Source organism: Sitophilus oryzae, unplaced genomic scaffold (genome assembly GCF_002938485.1).
Source record: "Sitophilus oryzae breed Bouriz unplaced genomic scaffold, Soryzae_2.0 scaffold_476_pilon_pilon, whole genome shotgun sequence".
NCBI classification, from domain to species: Eukaryota; Metazoa; Arthropoda; class Insecta; order Coleoptera; family Curculionidae; genus Sitophilus; species Sitophilus oryzae.
In genome coordinates, this window is record NW_022147058.1 from 582,406 (window position 1) to 599,226 (window position 16,821).

A 16,821-nucleotide genomic window follows, 5' to 3' on the forward strand; every position below is an offset into this window, starting at 1 on the left:
CCGTAAATACCATTTTGATTTTTTGTTATTTATCATGGCCTACTAATAAGAAAATGATATATTTTAAATATTGCAGTAAATAGTGAAAATAAATATAAAGTGATATAAAACAATAAAATTTTGTAATTTGGGACACCGCCCGTATCTCTGTTATTGTGGATGATATCGAGAAGGTGAAAACTGATTCTTGTAGAACTTTTTACGTAGAATACAGTGGCGTAGTCTGTTTTTCTACGGAAAAAAAAATTTGAAAATATTGTTACGTTTTTCGTCGGTTCCGTGTGGATAGAAAGTCACAATTTATTTAAACACTATTTATTTAACACTAATTAACAAAAACAATAACAATTAAAAAACTTATAGAACTATTTACAAACGATTTATAACTAAGAATTTATTTTGAATTTTAGCGCGTCAACTGCACTGGTATATTTATAACTGCCCTCTCTAGGCCACTGCCGCCGGCTTTTATACCGACAGGTAAAAGAAATCTAGAATAGTCCAAAGATCGTTAGGCGCATAGAGAAGGTTTTCGAATGTTCTCGTATGTACTAGTCCATTCTAGTGGGTCTCGATTCTTCTCGAACGAATGAATCATTGCAGTATCTATGCGATGTTAAGGTCATCCGAGGGCGGGCCATATTGTGAGGTTAGGTCGAGTCCACACCGGCTCGCAACAATATGAACGAAAGTTATGTTTTTTTCAAACGGAATACTCTGTATATTTATAAATCATATGATCCGTCTTGCTATGAGCTTTTCAAAAATATATATCACTCTATATTTATTTTCTCTATTTACTGCAATATTTAAAATATATATAATTTTCTTATTAGTAGGCAGTGATAAATAAAAAAATCAAAATGGTATTACTAAAATAATCATACACATATTAAAATTTTATTTGGGAATGACATATATTATACTTTTGAACTGTTACCACTGAATCTGTGAATATGTTTTTCTCTTTTTTATAACGGAATTTACTGTAACGGGATGGGTTTGCAAATATCTAAAAGCTTGCATTATTAAAGCGTCATTTTCAGGTGTTCGACACTGTTGTAGTTGCCGATATATTTCATATTTAAAAAATCCACAAAATCAGAAATCGAGAACGAATAAATGCGGGAATCGGGAATCGGGGAGGCCGTCATATTGGTTCATTGGTTCCAATTGATTGATTTGAGAAATAATAATTTAACAAAATTCTAATATTTTTGAAGTTGTGAGGGGGAGCCCCATCTTGCTGACAGCATATTTCACGGAAATTAGCTAAAGGAATATCTAAAATTTCCGGTACGATAGCTTCCGAGATTTATAAATAGCGGTAGAGAGTTAAGTTTTTTAAATATAAAAAAAATTATTAGTGGCTTCCAAAATAAAACAAGAGACAGATAGCAGTATATACTTTTAATAATTCTTTAGTTTCTTAGAAAATGATATCTTTTAAATCGTTATGCCCTTCCATTCTGGGGTACTTGCTGCGCAACAAAATTTGATCGTATTTTCAGACTTCAAAAGAGAGCAGTTCGATATTTATTGGGACTGAACAGTTGGACTCACTGCCAGGATTTCTTTAAAAATTTCAAAATACTGACTCTTCCTTCTTTGGCCATCTGAAAGGCCATCTCATAACTATCCACTCAGGAATGCGGAGCACGATCTTTAACTGCCAACCTCGAGCTCAGAACTGGTTAAAAGTTCAATACTGTACAATGCCAAAAAAATGTACTATCATGTGCCTTTGAATATCAATCGCTTTCATTCTTTCCCGCATTTCGCAAAGCTCTGAAATCATACTTACTGGAGAGAGTCCTATATGCGGTGAACGACTTTTTTGTTGATGTTTAATCATGAACAATTTTGAATTTTAAAATTCTGATCATCTCAGACACTGGTCAAGGGTCAAGTATTTAATATTTTATAATTCTTAAGATTGTATCTATTTACAATCTTCTTATTGTAAAATTTTATTGATTTTTTTTGTGTTCTGAAATAATTGTCTATGTATGTTCTATTTGTAATTTTGATGACTTAAATCTTTTTTGAATTGTATGATTTGTATTGATTTTTTATTATTTGTATGTTTTTATGCTTTTGTTTGTTGTGTAAATGCTTTGTCGATGAAGCTATTTTGGCTTTTTGCACAACAAAGCGTTATTTATTATTATTATTATTTAAATATTGCACTAAATAGTAAAAATAAATATAGAGTGATATATATTTTTGAGAAGCTTATGGCAAGCGAGATCATATAATTTATAAATATACAGGGTGTTCCATTTAAGAAAACATACCTTTAGTTCATCTTTAAAAATATTCTTTTCGTAGAATAACAGACTACGCCACTGTATTCTACCGTAAAAGGTTCTACAATCAACAGTTTTCACCTTCTCGATAGCTTTAACAATAACAGAGATGCAGAGGGTGTAATAAATTGCAAAATTTTCAAAAAGACCCTGTAGCTCAGAAACGAAGAGGGCTATAAAAATTTTGTTTACGGCATCTTCTGTTTGACAAAAAAATGGCACAGGTTTGTGCAAACTGCACCCTTCTATCTTCACTAATAACAGAGATACCGTATGATTTCAACCAAAATGGGACACTCTGTATATTGCAACGGTGACCGCGAAGACTCGGCAGAAGATCGGTTTTATACTAGGTAATGCTATACGCTATTGAAATTCCAGCATCAAACCTCTGGTAACTTATCAGGCAGTTTATTTTACTCCCGCTCTTGGACTACTAGTTTAACCATCGTCGTATTTCCTATAGATAGTATTCGATATCCCAATGGTGGGGCTCGAATTTGAATAACCCTGTATTGATAGTATTTATTTACGTATTTGGTTTGTAGAAATTATAATTAACGAAATTGATTATATGTAATTTTTTTATATCCAGTTAAACCAGTGGCAGGTTCAGCAAAATCTCTACGTCTGACGCGAGAAGACTTCGATGTAGTGAAAGTTATCGGTAGAGGCGCTTTTGGAGAAGTATGTGTTGTGAAACTTCGTGGTTCTGAAAAAGTATTTGCCATGAAAATTTTAAATAAATGGGAAATGTTGAAACGAGCGGAAACAGCGTGCTTTAAAGAGGAAAGAGATGTATTGGTATATGGAGATCGCCGATGGATAACACATCTACATTATGCGTTTCAGGTTAGTATTTTAATTTCTTTATTATATGATATTAAAAATTATATGATATTATATTTTAATATCATATAATTGTTAGCAAAATAAAATTACACTAAATCACCACAATACACCAAAACACTTTTACTTTTACACTGGACGCGCGTTTCGCTAACCATGTTAGCATCATTAGCAGATGATTATAAACTGATTTATTTTTTTTTATAATCATCTGCTGATGATGCTAACATGGTTAGCGAAACGCGCGTCCAGTATAAAAGTAAAAGTGTTTTGGTGTATTGTGGTGATTTAGTGTAATTTTATTTTGCTGTGTAACACCAAAGGTTCCAACCCTCAACTGTAATATAATTGTTAATTTACCTTTTCAAAAGTCTTTAATTAAACACACCAGAAAAATCTGTAGATATAATTTTATTAAAATTAAAAAGGAATGTTTTGAATAAACAACCACATATTTCTAGGCCGATTCTTTCTACTTCGATTGAAACGAAGTAGTCACACTAGTTATTTCTAAATTTCGCATATTTGCAAAAGTTTTTGTGCATTTTTTGTTAAATGTATAAAAAGCACCTAAGATCAATTGTTCGAATTTAACCTGTACTGGCTATGTTTTTATGATAACTGGCTAGAATTCATTCAAATAAGTTTGTTTAGTATTAAACAACGTTATGGAGCGTAGACATCTTAACAGAGACGAAATAGCTAAGAGCCGTGGGTATGCTCGAAGCTGGAATGCGCCAAATCTACGTAGCTAGAACATACCAATAAGTAATACAACCAAAGTGCGATTAATAATATCGCGATTAAGTGCACGCTACCGTAAAAGTGGTGATGTCGCTGAAAGGCACACAAGGCGACATCGCATTACTACCTCAGCAAGATCATTTTTTACAATTAAATGCTCGACACCGACCGACTCTTACAGCACCAGAGTTTAGTTTAATTCTCCAGGAAACACATAATGTAACCGTTAGTCCTGACACTGTTACTGGCACTAGATTAAGAGAGGTCAACTTAAGAAGCAGACGCCCCTGGACAGCTCAACCCTTAACGAGGGAAAATGGAGTACGATAGTTGTGGGCTCAAGATCATGTTCAAAAAAGAAGAATTTTGAGAATGGGTATGCCTCGTGAAATTCGTAGGGATTCGGGCCGTGAATGCAGAGTGGCCGGCTCTACCTCAAGAAGAGATCGACAACCCGATCAGGAGCATGGAGAGACGATGTAGGGCTGTAATGAACAGTAGACGAGGCGATACCCGTTATTAAGTAAAAATGGTTTTATCTTTTTTTTTAATTCACAGTTTAGAATAAAAAAAATTGTGTATTTTTTGAGTTTTGAGTTCAATAAAAATCAAGGTAAATTTCAAAATTTAGGTAAATTTCTCATTTTTATTTCCAAAACGTCCTCCAAACCATTTGTTTATTTTAATTTTATTATATCAGAAATGCTGTACGTTGAATAAAATTACTAACGATGGCTGGATAAAATTGTAATATCCCTAGACTTTTCCAGTGTGTTTATGCAGATAAATAATAATATAGAATATTTAATTGTGATAAAAAATAATTAGGCAAATAGGTCAACACAAAATCAAGGCCCGCTTCGATATAATATATTAGATAAAACACCTAATATTTCTGTCATTCTTAGAAATAGATACCCATAATTTTATATCGTTGGAAAGGGTTAAACGCCAGCATTTTTAGCCAGCAAGTAAAAATTATATTTTTTTATTATTTTATACTGACTACGCTACTGGATTGAGCTTAAAAAAGTGCCTTAAGAACGTTTTTACAGAATTGTATTATTCAATTTTCCATTTTATTAGGCAATTTTCCAAATTGAAAAAAATTCAAAAGGACCCCGTATCTCAGTTGGCAGTGAAAATATCAACAGGCGGTTTACGCCATTAAACGTGTCTCAGAAATCGACCCCATGATATCTATGTCGGTTTTGTTTCCTCCATCTAGTCAGGAAATAGGGGTTCTCTGTTAAAACAGACCAATTTCGACCACCCTGTACAGGGTGGGTCAAATTGGACGCTTTTAAAGGGAAGCACCCTTTTCTATAGGAGATAGACGAAAACTTAGGTCGGTGTCTGGAGCTCAATTTTTATCAAAAACATGATGGTGAAAACCGCACGTCGATATCTGTTACCGTTTATGAGTTACGGGGTGTTTTTAAAAAATGTGCATTTTTAACAAACCGCTGTAACTTTTTTGCTATGGAAATGTATTTTTATGAAAACATTTCCAAAGTACCTTCTTACGTAGAATACTTGATATTTTGCTCGATTCCTCTTCGAGATATAGAGTTTTTAAAAATTCGCCCACTTTGAATAGGTAGGCTTTGAACCGCGCTGGCTATATTGCAAAAAAATTGTAGCTGTGAGCAGCAATTAAAACGAATATAATGTTTTCAATGATAAATTTAGAATTTTATAACAATTTAAACTATATTTAACAGCATCAACACATTTAAACTATATCTAATAACAATAAAAATTAATAGCAAACCAAGACATGAGATTTTGCTACAGGTGTTGTCGACCGTCTTCTGTTATGGACAGACGAGACCGTTTTTGAACATGTCTCGCGGAATTCATTAACTCAATTGGGGTGAAAGATACCCTCGCATAACCGCTAAATACTTCTAATTCTTGTCTAGATTATACAGGCAATTTAAAAATAAGAACCTTTATTCTTTCGCAAAGATAAAAACATAGGCACTAAGTCCGGCGGCCTCGACCTCCAACGGCTGGGATCTTGGTTAGCTAATCAATTATTCCCGAAATTGGCTGCAAAAGTTCGCTGATAACTTCAGCGTTCTGAGGCGGTGCCTCGTCTTGCTGGAAAAATATGTTTTCGAGTTCCGTTAGGGGCAGATCATCAATAAGGCGTCCAAAGCCTACTAGTTAAAAGGGGCGAATTTTTAAAAATTCTGTATTTTGAAGGGGATTCTGTATTTCGAAGCAAATTATCAAGTATGCTATATTTTTGGAAACGTAATTTTTATTTCTTTTCATTTAATTAAAAGTATATAGGGCGTCCCAAATAAAAAATAATTTTTTCTGTTGATAACTCTTAAATTATTAATTTTAAGAAAATTATGCTTAAACCATTAAATTCTACGTAAAAACGTGCTTTGGAAATGTTTCCATAAAAATAGAAAATTTTCCATAGCAAAAAAGTTACAGCAGTTTGTTAAAAATGTACATTTTGAAAAACACCCCGTAACTCCGAAACGGTAACAGATATCGATGTGCGGTTTTCACCATCATATTTTTGATAAAATTTGAGCTCCAGCTCCTCTTGCGTTTCCCTTTAAAAGCGTCGAATTTGACCCACCCTGTACAACCGGGCCTAAGTATTTAATTTAGGGTTTGTTTAGACGCTAGGGATAACAGCCGATAAATATTCGAATTACTAAAATTTATTGCCAACCAACTATTTGATTGTTGATTGTTCCCTAGTTTTAATCTCTATCTAAATATAATCTAATAATATTCACAGGATGTTTATGTTTACTTCCCGGTTAAACTGAGAGTGGTATTCTATTGTTTTTTTGATCGAAAGTACTTGAATAGCAATTTGCGTCATTGATGTTGAGGAAATCATGTTATAGCTTCGAGAAAGGATTGTAATAATTATAATAAATTGATCAATAAACAGATTATACAAAAATCTTAAAGCCACAATAAAACACCCCAACTAGTAGAGTACAAGTAGAAATATATTTTATATTTAGTAAACTTACAATAGAAAATTTTTTAGGATGATTCAAATCTGTATTTAGTAATGGATTACTACTGTGGTGGGGATTTGTTAACTTTATTAAGTAAATTTGAAGATCGTCTTCCAGAAGATATGGCTAGGTTTTATATTGCCGAAATGGTTCTGGCCATTGATTCAATACATAGGCTTGGATATGTTCATAGGTTTGTATATTAAAACATTTCTAGTTTATTTAATTTAGTGATGTAATAGATTTAGTAGTAGTCTTCACTACATAAGTTTAGTCTATCCAGCTAAATCACATTAAAGGGATGGCCGTTGTCTTTTATTTTGATTTAAGACTTAACAAGTTACAAACAATTTATCCATTACATTTGAGGTAAGTAAAGAAAAAAGATAAAATGACAAAACATGAAAAATAATGTCACTTAAATATTGCCTCGTTTCGCGTGAAAACCTTGTGACAACCATAAAATTTTTCCGAAATTTTTCTACTTGCAATCGTTACAAGTCCAAATACAGATATTATTTAAGAATGCCATGATATTCTGAATATTTGATTAGGAATGAAAATAATAAATCTAAAATGAATATAAAAAAATTAGAATTTCTAAAAGTAAGCGTATTTTTAACACATTTACTTGTATCTTATATTTAACTGAAAATATTTATTTTACAGGGATATAAAACCAGATAATGTTTTATTAGATGCAAATGGTCATATTAGATTGGCTGATTTCGGTAGTTGTTTGAAATTAAACGATGACGGTATGGTGCAATCAAATGTAGCTGTAGGAACACCTGATTATATATCTCCAGAAATATTACGAGTGAGCCCCAAATATATTTTAGTATTATTCGACAGATCTAATTTTTTTTAATTAAAGGCAATGGAAGATGGTCAAGGTCGTTATGGTCCAGAATGCGATTGGTGGTCTTTAGGTAGGTAACTTTTATTAGCTTTCCAGGTTTTATTTATCCCTTTATACTATTAATTCAGGTGTATGTATGTATGAAATGTTGTTTGGTGAAACTCCGTTTTATGCAGAAAGTCTAGTCGAAACTTATGGTAAAATTATGAATCATAAAAATTGCTTTGATTTTGCTATGGACGTAGATGTATCAGATCATGCAAAAGATCTTATTAAACGATTAATATGTAGTCAGGAGTTTAGGTTAGGACAAAATGGTATTGAAGATTTTAAGGTAACTTATATTATTTGAATTTTATGCGCTACAGTCGTTTTAATGCATTAAGGTATATACCGGGTGGTGCATCGTCGTTGGAAACAGGAAATCTCATGCAAATTTTGAAATTTCCAAATATTGACTTCCATAGTGATTTTACAGCTCGCCGTACAAGTCGTAAATAGGTTTTTAAAGGTCTGCGTATGCTGAACACACATGCCAATTTTAGACCATTTTAGACAAACCGATTTTAAATATAAATTAAGAAAAACTGCATCTATCCTTAAATTAAAACTGAGCGGGTAACAATGCAAAACCAGGAAAATGTCAAGGTACTTTAAGTTGCCATCCTTTAATTTTGTTAATCTCAAATTGTATTTTCTAAACGTTCGAACAAGCTTAAAATTAAAAAAAAATGCATTTCGGGGACACTACCTGCAGATATTATAACATAGTAGTGTAGACAGCACAACAAATTCCATTTAACAAAGATAAAATCATACGTTGACTTAGGTATTTTGAAATTTGACTGGTTTTGCATTGTTGCCTGTTGAGTTTTAATTTAAAAATAGATGCAGTTTTTCTTAAATGACTGAAAATGGGCTTGTCCAAAATTGTTTAAATTTGGCATGTGTATTCAGCATAGACAGACCTGTAAAAAAACTATTTACGACTTAGGTGTAAATTTAATAGGGGAGCCAATATTTGGACAATTCAAAATTTGTATGGGATTTCCTGTTTCCATCGACTATGCACCACCCGGTGGTAAGAGATTAGGGTATTTTGGAAATTTTATTTTAGAAACATCCGTGGTTTGAAGGCTTAGATTGGGATGGAATAAGAGACAGTAACGCGCCTTATATTCCGGAAGTATCGAGCCCCACCGATACGTCAAATTTTGATGTTGACGATGCAGATATAAGACTTTCCGATGCTCTTCCTCCTACAGCAAACAATGCTTTTACAGGGTTGCATTTGCCATTTATTGGGTTTACGTTTACTCAAGGGAGGTGAGTTAAAAAGAACTTAATATCTGTTTTTATTAAATAACATGTTAAAAATATATTTTACTGTATTAAATTGTGTTTATAAAAATGTCCGATAATCAAAAAGACAAACCAGACTTATACCAATTTTTAAGTTATCAAATAAATACAGTATAATGCAAGTTTAGTTTGTACCTTTTGTGTCTTATGAATAATAAGTACTAACTATTATAAGAAAATATGTTCCTTTTATCTTAATATTGTATATACTTATTACTTATTAATAACCTATTAATAGTGTCTCTTTATTTAATTATTAATTAAGTATAATATATCTTTTAGCTACATCTGCGACTTGAGTAATTTATATTCATTTATTTCTTCAACTGCAAATTATATAATGGAGAAACAGAATCAGAAAAACGATTTAATATCTTTAGGGATGGTTTCAAATCAGCAGGTAGGTATATGGTTTGTTTTGGAATTTATAGTGATATATTGTGTAATATTTTTAATAAGGTCTATAATCGATTTTTAAAAACCAAAGAAGATACATGGAAACAAATTAGATTATACATAATCGCAGGTAATCCCTTAAATTTATGCTAAAATTATAGTGTTCAAACCGATGACTCTTTTCCTTGATACTCAATCCAGCCGTTTATGCTAAAATTGTAGTTTTATTATAAATTAGGTGATTATCTACTATTATGTCTATTCTAGTTTTGTATCTTCTTTGGTTTTATAAAGGGCAAAACGGTATGTCCCCGGATTGCCTTTACAAGAGGAAAAACTTTTTATTATTAACATTTTGAGAAAAATGCATTCTTCATAAAAATTTTCGCTTGTTGTAAAATTATTAATCCCGTTTATACTTTTCCAAATTTCCATACCGTTTTAGAGAAAATTGCAAAAAAACATGAAAATGTGCTTGAATTTTCTTAAAGTCCTAAAAATCAAAAGGCGTTTCTATGGTAATACAATTTCGATTTCATTCATTGATAGATGGCATAGATAAAGGAAATAAATTTAGACTGGGAAACCCATCAAAATATATAATTGTTTTGGGTCGCGACCGTTGTACGCGATCTAGCGCTGCTATAGCGGTTGCTAAGAACAACCGCAAAGAATAACAAATAATTTTCTCATGTCAAAGACAGAATCTTCAAAAATTATAAAATTTTTCAAAATTTAAACCGCTCTCATTGAAAAAATACCGAAAAGTGTTTAAATCGTCCATTCTCAAAGTAATTATTGCTATCTTGTGAGTTTAATTTAAATTTTACTTACTCAAACCCGTGATAATTGTGTTGTGAACTGTGAACTGCAAAAACCATCGTGGGTCGTGGCATAACGTCGGTTTCTAATGTTTCATAGGTATTTCGCATACATGTCCTTATATAAAATAAAGTTTCTTGTATGCGAAACACTGTATTTTATTTATAAAATTAAAAGAAATTAATAATACATTTGAATAAATAATATTTGGCGACATAATTCCGGAAAAGCCGAACCAATCCGAAATTATCAAAAGCTTTGGGTCGCAACCGTTGCAAAAATAGCGCCAAATAGTGTTTTTTTTTTCATCCAATATAAACTTGTTTCTTTTATCTATGATAGATGGTTATTATTTATTTTGATTGACATCATATTTTTTTAAAATTTTGTTATTACAAATGTTTAGATATTTCAGTATTAGTATTTAAGATTTTTAGTTTAAATAATTTTCAAGTTTAATAATTTTCTTCAACATGGCTAATGTTTATAGCGACCAGAAAAAGAAGTGGAAAAACAGAGAAGTTCGCCGGACGGAACTAGAAAACTGCAGGATGAAATTAATATGCTGACGAAAAAGAACTGTGAATTGGAATCTCAATTAAGAAGTTTGGAAGCATCAGGTCAATCGCGGGATATGCACATAGATTATTTAGATGGAACAGAAAACGGTGAGAAAGTATGCTTTTGGTCATTTACGTTTATATTAAAAATGTAATAAAACAGCCTTTTTTTTTTAAAAATGTAAATGTTCTGACCTTTTATTTTTACATATACGAGCCCTAACAACTAAATGTTCGGACAAACAAAAATTTATTAAAAACTTTTCTTTTAATTAACTGAATTATTTACATTTAATAAATAGATTAAAAATATATTAAAATCTAACAATTCTAATGAGTATTTAAATAGTTTAGTTTCTATAAACATTAAAATAATCTGTAGGACAATAAATAAACAAAAATATTGCACAATATCGTGACAACTAAATGTTCGGACACTTTAAAAAATAACTGTTCTAATATGGCGTTACATCGGCATGAACTTTTGCAACAACTGCAAGTCTGTTTGGCATTGTTTTTATTAATGATTGGCATATGCCAGAGTAAAATTTTGCCATAATTCACTTAATATCATCGTCAAATGGGCAACAGTTTCGTGGGGATCGTGGCACAATTTTTGTTTTGTTTTACGCCATGTACCTATGTTTATGTCTCGATAACATTAAGGTCCGGACTGTGCGAAGGCCATCAGGGGACCTTGATGTTCATGTCCCTAAACCATTTTTTAGTAGTTTTAGCCGTATGGCATGTCTCGCCATCCTGTTGAAATATAAAATTATTGTCCTGGTCTTTACCAGAACAATTGGTTACAAGGAGCTTCCCACTTGATACAAGAATATTTTTCAAAATTTTTTGATTTTTTGACGCATCAATTATGCCTTCTACCACCTCATACTTTTCTGGGCCTATTTTGGACATACACCTTCAAATCATAATGCCTTTAGAAAATTTCACTGTCCTTTTGAGGCAATCTTTATCAAATAGACACTCTAGCGGTGTTCGATTATATTTATTATATCAGTATTAAGTTGGCTCATGTGCACATGTAATGCGTGCATTTGCGATTGGAATAATTAGCGTCGGATTGGGAAATAATTAAATATTTTACCTTAATGTCATTTTTGTAGTTTGTGGCATCAGAAGTTCCAATCCGACGCTGATAATTCTAATCGCAATCTGCAAGTTCAAGGATTACATCTGCACGCATGCATGATCTTTATGAAAGATGGACAGTGGAATTTCCTAAAGACATTATGCTTTTAGAGTTTATGTTCGCAATGAGTCTAGGAAGGTATGAGGTGGTAGAAAGGCACAACTAATGTGTCAAAATATCAAGAAATTTTGAAAAACAGTTTTGTGCAAAGTGCGAGAGACCTTTACCAGGATGTGAATTTTATATTTCAACAGGATGGCGGGGCATGCCATACGTCTAATACTACTAAAAAATGGTTTCGGGACATGAACATCAAGGTCCTCTCATTGCCTTCGCACAGTCCGGACCTTAATGTTATCGAGACGTGGCATAAAACAAAACAAAAATAATTGAGCCTCGATCCACGATCCCCAAGAAACCGTTGACCATTTGACGATAATATTCAGTGAATTATGGCAAAATTTTTAGTCTGGCGTATGTCAATCATTAATAAAAAAATGCCAAACAGGCTTGCAGTTGTTGCAAAAGTTCATGCCGATGTAACGCCATATTAGAACAGTTATTTTTTAAAGTGTCCGAACATTTAGTTGTCACGATATTGTGCAATATTTTTGTTTATTTATTGGCCTACACTTTATTTTAATGTTTATAGAAACCAAACTATTTAAATACTCATTAGAAATGTTAGATTTTATTATATTTTTAATATATTTCCTAAATGTAAATAATTCAGTTAATGAAAATAAAGGTTTTTAATAAATTTTTGTTTTTCCGAACATTTAGTTGTTAGGGCTCGTAGTTGATTGATAGACAAGGTTTCTACCTTAAGTTATTAGCAAACATATTTTTAAAGAAAAATACAGTATAAGCATCTATTGCATTATTTAGCTTTTTATATCTATTTAATTGCTGTTATGTCTCGTATTTTTTAATCCTTATTCTAGTTTTTATTATACAGGGTTGTCAAAATTATAATTATGTACCTTTAAAAAATTAAAAAAAAGACTACAAAAAAGTCCAGATAGTCCAGCAAGAGTCTAGCAAAACCGGTGCATAAAACCAAAGTTTACAGAATTCTATTCTATACGTTATTAATCTGAAAAATTTTATTAGTTTGAGTAATAAATTATAATACACGTTAGACCTTCTGAAGGTATCAAAAGATATACATTTTTATTTTTTTTAGAATTTTCACAAATTGCACTTACTAATACTTTTCAAATAATATTATAACACATTTTTCGTCTACTCGCTATTGAAACCCGTGTATTTGATAGTCGGCTGTTTACTATATTCCCCGATGGTGGCTGCACCGTCGGAGAATGCACCAAGCTTATAGGAATATCATTTTTAGTGACGCCCTTTGTTGCTTATCCTATCAATTAATAAGTGACGTCAGATATTTAGGTGCCTGTATTAAACTAGTGAACAATTATTATTTAAGAAATTTACATTTAATTTCTTAAGCTTAACCCTTAGTGCAAGATTTTTTTATTTTAATCATTCATTATTACGTTACTTGGCCTTTACAGTAAAAAATGAATAAGGTTAAATATAGTAAAACAACGTATTGTCTGCTGTATATTAAAAATAATAATAAATATTAAAAGTTTAGGACTTACATTGTGTGAAGGGGTTAAGAGTTAAGCTTCATTCACAGAACCTCGCAGTTAGTTTAGTTCGTTTTAATTACACTTTTTAGTTTACGATCATTCACAATGTCTAAAAACACAATTAAAATTAATAGAATATTTTACCGCAAGCAACAGCTTGCAGTAGTCAGTTGTATCTATAGAGAATGTCTAATATTTACCTTATAAAACTTTATAAAACAATAAACTTTTGATTTCTAACCACAATTTCTCTTAACGGATGATAAGCAAATAGACGGAGCGCTGGCTACATAAAAAACCTTATCATCGTTACATGGCTAATTTTTCTTGTGAATTATCCTTTTGTGTAGCCATTATGAAATAATCATATCTACCAGCGCGATCCCGGGGCTTAAGGCGGGGGAGGCCAATCGAAAGGGTGAAATTTTGACACTAAAAGTATTATAAGGTACACGAGTTACTATGACCAAATAGCTTTTATTTATTATTAAGAAACGTGGAAAATTGTTGGCAGACATTTTTCTCGTGGCTAAAATGCCGGCAGACAACGCGAAAGAGGCATGAAATTTTGACAAAAAAAAATAATCGCATACATGCATGCCGATTGGTGGAATGTCGTATTTATTTATTTAAAAAGCCGTATGCAAAAGGGACAGATAAAAAAAATCGTGGCCCAATCAGCGGTAGAGAGTTATCAAAAGCGCGATATTACTATACAGGGTGAGTCTTGGATAAGTGCAAATATGTTCAGGGCTGGTATCTCGACAAAAGATATATTTTCTCTTTACCGTTTTTCAAATGAGTCCAAAATAACCGTTTAAGTTTGAAAATTTAAAAAGACATTTTTAGAAAGATTTATTCTTAAATAATTTTTCAGTCACCTGTTTTTTTTCTGTATTTGCATCCATTCTTTTAGTGTCGTAACCATAGAGTAAAGCCGTCAGCATGGTAGATTAAAAAATTATACCGTCGGTAAATTTGCGCTGAACAGGCAGTTCTACAAAGTTTTCTATAATATAACGGAAAATTTTTAAAAAATGCACGACGATTTTCAAGGCGGGGAGCATTCCCTGAAAGCGCTAGTAAAGCGATATTACTAAAGTATATAATATCGCACTTTTGATAACTGTCTGCCGCTGATTTAGCCACGATCGTTTTGTCTGCCTTTTTGCATACTGCTTTTAACGGCTTGTTTCTTATTTATACGGTTTTCCACAAATCGGCATGCATGTGAGCCAAATTTTTTTCCAAAATTTCATGCCTCTTTCGCGTTGTCTGCCGGCATTTTAGTGACAAGAAAAATGTCTGTCAAACAATTTTTCACGTTCCTTAATAATAAATAAAAGCTATTTTCGCAATTATAAAGGTTGTCGCCCACTAGACCGCTGCGCGGCGCGGCGCTGGGAAGAGAATTTTTTCCGGCTGCGAAGGGACTGCGCCCACTATAGCGCGCTTTTGAAACGCGGCAACGCTATTTAGTTATAGTCGAAGTGTTTTTTACTTACTGTAGTTTAGTTTTTAAAGCAATGAGTTCAAGTACGGACGAAAGCGTATTTTTTGTGCTCTTCTAACAGAGGAAGAGGAAGAGGGGGTGAGGAAAAGTTTGGACTCATACGATTAACAAAAAAAGAAAGAAGTTTGGAGAATTTTACCATCTTTTTCCAGATTTAATAAAAGACAAAATCATTTTTTTCAGTATTACAAAATATAAAGGAAACATTTTACGCACTCCTCAATTGAGGGTTTTAGAAGAAAAAACACCGGGTATATCTACTCATCATATTTTTTCAGAAGAGACAAATTACTAATATTTTTGATAATTCTTATTTATTCTGATGTGTATATTAGTTATGTGGTCAAAAAAACCCTGATCTTTTTTATATATTTAGGTAATTAGAATTTAAAAATTGGAGATTGTCACTTTTGTTAAAAAGTGGAGATTGCCAGTTTTGCCTCTACACCCCTCAATTATATTAAATCTTTGATAGAAAGGCATTTCGTCCATCTGTCTCTAGTGAGGGAAGACTAAAAAAAATATCATATTCCTTTATGAAAATCGATTTGCCTAATTTACCTTTAAAAATACAATTCTGCCATTGATACATATCACTAGTTCCTAGTCAAAAAGCACAGAATATCTAGCTACGCAACAGAAAAATACTCGAAATGAAAGAGCTAAAATTGCACAAATAGAATACTAGATGGCGCGACAATGTCATAATCAGAATATAATTAGAAATTTTGAACTTTCGGTTTTGGATCGACGGCTCGTCGACGGCCTTATAGCTCGGCTAAATATGCACAGTTGCCAGATTCAAAAAGACTTGAATTGGCATCCCATTCTTTTTATTAAGTATAATGCAGTATGTGTTTCTTTCTATTCTTCTTTTCTTGTCAGATACACTTATATTAATTATTCCTTTGGCTATTAAAATAGTTTTAAGTATATTATTACAAAACATATACATTTTTTATGTACACTACCTTATAATGTTAACTAAGAAAATACCCTTAATTACCTTTAAAATTAATAATATACAGGGCGATTGATAGTGATATTTATTAATGCTGGAACGTTAGTAATGAAATATAAGTTTAATAATAATGGAAATAATTTATTAAAATGCAGTACAAAAAATGTTAACTGACTAAAAAATACTATAATAACAAATTTCTTCCGTTTGCCACGTTATTTATATAGACCTAGGTAGATTTTAAAAAGTGACACAGGTACAATTAATAATATATTAGTTCGGCATAAAAGTTGCTGTCACGACATCGAACAATAAATTAAAATAAATTAAAATTCGTAAAATAAATTTAAATTATTAATTAAACAAATCTTTATAAAGAAACGCAAGTATACCAAATTTGGGCCCAATCGAACTCCAGGAAATAATATCATAATAGTGTACTATATTATGGTACCACTCGATATGCTTTAAGGTACTATAATATTGCAATGTCACCGAAGATCCGTAGTATACCAAATTTAAGAACAATCGAACGCCATGACATGGTATCGTAATATGGTACTATATTAAGGTACCACTTTATATACATCATAGTTCAATCATATTACAATGTAACCGAAGATACGTAGTATACCAAGTTTGAGCCCAATCGAACGCCAGGAAATGGTATCGTAA

General features: G+C 31.9%; 1 protein-coding gene across 3 annotated transcripts in view; it reads left to right on the plus strand.

Moving 5' to 3' along the window:
- Window positions 1-16,821, plus strand: part of LOC115886266 (serine/threonine-protein kinase Genghis Khan) — a 94,730-nt gene that overhangs the window by 17,980 nt on the left and 59,929 nt on the right. For all 3 annotated transcript variants that reach the window (XR_004050865.1, XM_030905358.1, XM_030905359.1), the window contains exons 3-10: window positions 2,905-3,161; window positions 6,934-7,097; window positions 7,574-7,724; window positions 7,782-7,836; window positions 7,895-8,100; window positions 8,884-9,092; window positions 9,411-9,528; window positions 10,837-11,014. Coding sequence is in view for 2 of the 3 variants with exons in the window: in XM_030905358.1 (XP_030761218.1) it covers window positions 2,905-3,161; window positions 6,934-7,097; window positions 7,574-7,724; window positions 7,782-7,836; window positions 7,895-8,100; window positions 8,884-9,092; window positions 9,411-9,528; window positions 10,837-11,014 (1,338 nt within the window). In the remaining variant the exon portion in view is untranslated. The remainder of the gene's footprint in view (window positions 1-2,904; window positions 3,162-6,933; window positions 7,098-7,573; window positions 7,725-7,781; window positions 7,837-7,894; window positions 8,101-8,883; window positions 9,093-9,410; window positions 9,529-10,836; window positions 11,015-16,821) is intronic.